The sequence below is a fragment of the Montipora foliosa genome, chromosome 13, assembly GCF_036669935.1.
Source record: "Montipora foliosa isolate CH-2021 chromosome 13, ASM3666993v2, whole genome shotgun sequence".
In the NCBI taxonomy this organism is placed as follows: domain Eukaryota; kingdom Metazoa; phylum Cnidaria; class Anthozoa; order Scleractinia; family Acroporidae; genus Montipora; species Montipora foliosa.
Window position 1 is genome coordinate 41,802,200 of NC_090881.1, and position 5,000 is coordinate 41,807,199.

Below are 5,000 nucleotides of genomic sequence, written 5' to 3' on the forward strand. Positions count from 1 at the left end.
TTGTAGGGACTTCATATGTGATACCTGACATTCCGAATATCACCGAATCGAATGTTTGAATTGTTGAATTGTAGGTTTGAATAGCTAAATTGAATGTTTGAATTGCCCAATGCACCTTTGAATTTTGACACTAAAAACGTGCCATACTCAAAAAGTCGGGTATTTTTGGGCTTTTTCCTTGTGGGTTTTGTTACAGTCCTTGCTACTCTTTAAGTAGAACAAGATCAGGCTTTTTCAATATCCCCCCTCTGCAGCGATTTCATCATTTACCTACCATGCAAGCTTTTCAATTTGATTAATTTCATGCACACGGTTTGACAGCTACAAACACAGGCCACCCGCTTATGAATTTGTTTACATTTTCTGAAGGAACGCAAGTTTCCATTTGCGTTGCAGTCTGTGCTCTGCCCTCTCAGTGTTTCTTCACTATACCTTTGTCTTTCTTTCATAAATGTTTTCTTGGCGCACATCTCTAGCCATTCCAAAGTCTGTCACTTTAGAAGTCTCTCTTTCTCCAACCAGCACATTACGAGCGGCAAGATCTCTATGAATGATCTGCGGTAGAAAACAGTGTCAATGACGCAAGACTTTACAACTTTGTAACTTTACTACTACTACGGCTCTTTTCATCTTTACAGATGGTCAAAGCAGCTTGGAAGCAATGACTTACTTAAGGTAAATTCGTATAGTGCTACTAATGGTAGAATTTCTTTGAGTCTGCCACACGTGATCCTTGGGAAAAGCTGATCCATCAGAACTACGCGCTGGTACAGGAAACCGTAAGTAGACCGTACAGTTCGTTGATGTCAGGGTGGCTTGTAGCTTGGAAACTGAATAATTAATTACAGTAATTGAGAGAATCTAGTGTGAAAAATGGTTGTCTTTTATGAGAGTGCAAAACATCTCCTGGTGGGATCACCAGACCAAGAAACAAATATATGAGGACATTCCCCGGATATCAACCATCCTCGCACAGAGAAGGGCACGCTTCGCAGGCCACTGAGCTTGAGCACAGGACCAATCAGTTTCGAGGGTGATATCCTGGAGACTCCCGTGCTCCAACAGAGGGAGGCGACCTTTCACCTACATGGACGTTGTGGCTTGGGACTTGAATCTTTCAGTAGATGACATATGTAGCCTGATGAAGGAAAAGGAACTCTGGCGTTCTCTTGTTCAATCCATCTCGACCACGGTCGACAGACAGACAGACAGACAGACAGACAGACAGACAGACAGACAGACAGACAGACAGACAGACAGATAGATAGATAGATAGATAGATAGATAGATAGATAGATAGATAGATAGATAGATAGATAGATAGATAGATAGATAGATAGATAGATAGATAGATAGATAGATAGATAGATAGTCCCTGGTTCAACTTCCCAGCTACACTTGTAAATAGACAACTGGTTTGCCTCCGGCCAGTTGGGATTCTTAACAGTTGTTGTTGTTCTGTTCTGTCGTTTCGTTGTGTTTCATTGGCCCTGAAAAGCCCCTGTGGGGAGCGGTCAATTAAGTATGTATTGTATTGTATTGTATAGATGTTACTTACGGAAAACCTCCCTGTTGTTTTGGTCAAACGTCTGGTACTGTCATCAGAAAGCTGTACTTTCTTTTAACTACCATACTAAAATTTCTCGAAGAAAGTCACTTCATTCCCTCAGCACTTTACCGGCAAAATTCATTGTATGAAACATAGTTGCCATACCATTCGTTGCTAAGGCAACAGAGAGTTTGCTGGAGCTGAAAATATTAGCGATTAAATGATAAGCCAACTCACAGATCTTGAAGAAAGGTATTTCATCCCATCAGCGATTTGCCAAGCAAATTTCATCAGCTGTTGTGACGTCAGACTGGTTTGGGGTTTGATATCTGGGTCTTTGTAGTAAGTGTCATGCAAACCACGGCTCTTTCTCAGGTAACCCAAGAGGTCACCAAATGGGACATACTCGATCAACACCAATAAGGGCTCTGCAAATGGCGAGATAGGGCAATTTTATTTACCTAAAGGCATTTAAGGAAGCCCCTGTCTATCCGTCCCAAGCACGAGATGCCATAAAATACTCCTGCAACGCAAATGGAAACTTGCGTTCCTTCAGAAAATGTAAACAAATTCATAAGCGGGTTAGGCGAGATAGGGCAATTTTATTTACCTAAAGGCATTTAAGGAAGCCCCTGTCTATCCGTCCCAAGCACGAGATGCCATAAAATACTCCTTAAACAGCTATTCTCAGGTAGGTGACAGAACGTCTTTGCAACAAAACAAATGACCTCAAATGCCAACCCAAAGAGAGATTTGGCGAATTACCTTTTATCAGAACGCTTATTACGTAGCCAAGTACACTTTGATAGAACTCTGAGTATTTTGCATAAAAACAATTATTTTAAATTTCGGTTTTGATGACACGAAGTGAAGAATTATGGCAAAATCAGGGGACTTTATTCCCGTCAATGGAGTACATATCTTCCATCTGCACAATTTCTCATATGATAGTCAGCCTCATCCAATGATTGTTTACTAATGTCATCGAGCGTAAATGTGGCGATGACAGGATGTGTACCGATAGCTAGCTTACCTGATTGAGTTACGCAGCCTATAAGTTTAATAACATGTGGATGTGGTTTCAAGGTCTTCATCACTTCAAGCTCTGATAGTAAGTCTTTCTTGTCTGACTCAGGAGCGTCAGCTGCGAAAAACCGAAAAAGAAACTTGGAAATCTGACTTTTGAGCAATACGCAGCTATTACAACGTCTCCTGGGATTGGCTCAAAAAACAATGGACCAAAGCAACAACAAAGAAAATCAACGAAGGACCCTAACCCTAAAACATGACTTTTCGCATGAGCAACTGCTTGAAACATCGAGCAAAAAAGGATTAACAAAATTGTTCTCGCCATAAGCAACTTGCAAGGATGAAACGATAACCTACACAAAAACATATAGTTAACCACGTCAATTCTTAACATGAAACAAAATTGTGCAATGGATATCTTCAGCTAATTCATTGTTTATCCAAAGATAACAGAAATAATGTAACTAAACAGCAATCACTTTAACCATCACTGAACACTCATTTACAGTGTACTAGCCTTTTGTCATTTTTACTGCCACAAGTGTTTTCTGAGGCATTCCCCGGAGACCATCCGCTGTTGCCTTGGCAACTTGACCAAAAGCACCTTGTCCAATAATCTTCTCAATGGTCACATGATGTCTGGGAATTTCCCACGAGCACGTAGAAGGATTAAGAGGAGCGTATTGTCCCTCTTGCAAGTCATTGCGAGGGGTGGGCTGCTGGTTTCCAACATTTACCATTTCCACCAAATGCTAAAAGAGAATTTAAAAGAATTCAATAAAAATAATCCCTTTTTCGTAAAAGATGCTAATGGAGAAAGAAGGAAATGCTCATCATAGAAGCATACCGTGTTTCCCGGTGCATTGTCATATGCTGACTCTTGATAAGCCCTTTATAAAAATAAAAATAAAAAGGAAAATAAAGAAATAAGGAACTTTAAAAAGAATGACATTAAGAAGGAAAGGAAGGAAGAAAGAAAAAAAGAAAGAAAGAAAGAAAGAAAGAAAGAAAGAAAGAAAGAAAGAAAGCAAGCAAGCAAGCAAGCAAGCAAGCAAGCAAGCAAGCAAGCAAGCAAGCAAGGAAGGAAAAGAAGGAAGGAAGGAAGGAAGGAAGGAAAGGAAGGAAGGAAGGAAGGAAGGGAAGGAAGGAAGGAAGGAAAGGAAGGAAGGAAGGAAGGAAGGAAGGAAGGAAGGAAGGAAGGAAGGAAGGAAAGGAAAGGAAAGGAAGGAAGGAAGGAAGGAAGGCAGGAAGGAAGGAAGGAAGGAAGAAAGAAAGAAAGCAAGCAAGAAAGAAAGGATATCAAAAGAAAGAAAAAAAGAAAGAAGGTCAAAAAAGGATATACATTAAAGGTTACTTTTTAAAGTCAATTCTAATCCTACAATTAATCTTAAATTAACCACGGATTGACGTCCATCTGCCTCAGAATAACTTAATGTTGGAAATTATATTATGAAGCATGCAATAGCGTAACTTCTACAGCCAGTATGTAAAATCTTTTACAATCCACACTCCTCCCATACGTCTTAAGAGACGAAGTTTTGATTCTCTTTACAGAGATCAATCTATAGTAAACAGCTCATGAAAAGGAATCATGTGATGTATAAATTAAGGGGAAAATGCTTATATTAGGCTTGGTAGTCTCCAAACACTCAAGAAGGTCTAAACGAAAGAAACGTATGATAATCATGTATACTGGTGAAATTGAGTCACTTGCCATTGGGAGTAAAAGAAACAAATATACGACACTAACGCACATAGCTCTTGCTTACCTTTTCTGTCCTCCAGTCCCTAGAAAACAAATGGTAAAAAGAACTTTTAGTGGCTAACTGATGGTGGTATGGTCATATTCAATTGACCCTTAAGTAGCATGATTGAGTACCCTGAATAACCTAAAACTTATTTACTTCTACGGAACGTCAACAGAACTTCCCTGTTAATAATAATTATTATTATTGTCACAAGACTCAAGAGAAATCTTGTCCCATCTGCATTCGAAGCTTTTGTGGAAACAGATTCTAAGAATACTTTTGCCATTTGCAATTTTGATCATTTTGAAAAATACCCAGTCAAATGCACCCTTACCCTCCAAGGGAGCTCTGAGAATTCGGTGTTATATCAATATCACACCTCTTAAGATGACCTAACCTCAAACAGATATTGGGAAGAAAGGAAACACGTGCAAGTGAAATTCCTTCTTCCAGGCTAAAGCCCTTTGACTCCCAGGATTGATCGGTATGTAAATCGTCCTCACAATTTCAATGAAATGTCAGTCAGGTATTGAGAATGAAGAATAATAGATCATCTTAAGAGGTGTGATATTGATATAACACCAAATTCTCATGACTACCCAACGAAGAAATTCATGGTATAAAGTGTTTTCACTGTGACCAGCAGCCATATTCGATTACTGAAACAAAAGAAA

General features: G+C 39.4%; 1 protein-coding gene across 4 annotated transcripts in view; it reads right to left on the reverse strand.

Annotated features, from left to right (window-relative positions):
* Positions 1–5,000, reverse strand: part of LOC137982351 (fibroblast growth factor receptor 3-like) — a 59,495-nt gene that overhangs the window by 5,726 nt on the left and 48,769 nt on the right. For all 4 annotated transcript variants that reach the window (XM_068829451.1, XM_068829449.1, XM_068829450.1 and 1 more), the window contains 6 exons: positions 4,348–4,366; positions 3,426–3,468; positions 3,096–3,330; positions 2,583–2,693; positions 1,787–1,977; positions 433–555 (listed from right to left, as the gene is read on the reverse strand). In XM_068829451.1, coding sequence (XP_068685552.1) covers positions 433–555; positions 1,787–1,977; positions 2,583–2,693; positions 3,096–3,330; positions 3,426–3,468; positions 4,348–4,366 — 722 coding nt within the window. The remainder of the gene's footprint in view (positions 1–432; positions 556–1,786; positions 1,978–2,582; positions 2,694–3,095; positions 3,331–3,425; positions 3,469–4,347; positions 4,367–5,000) is intronic.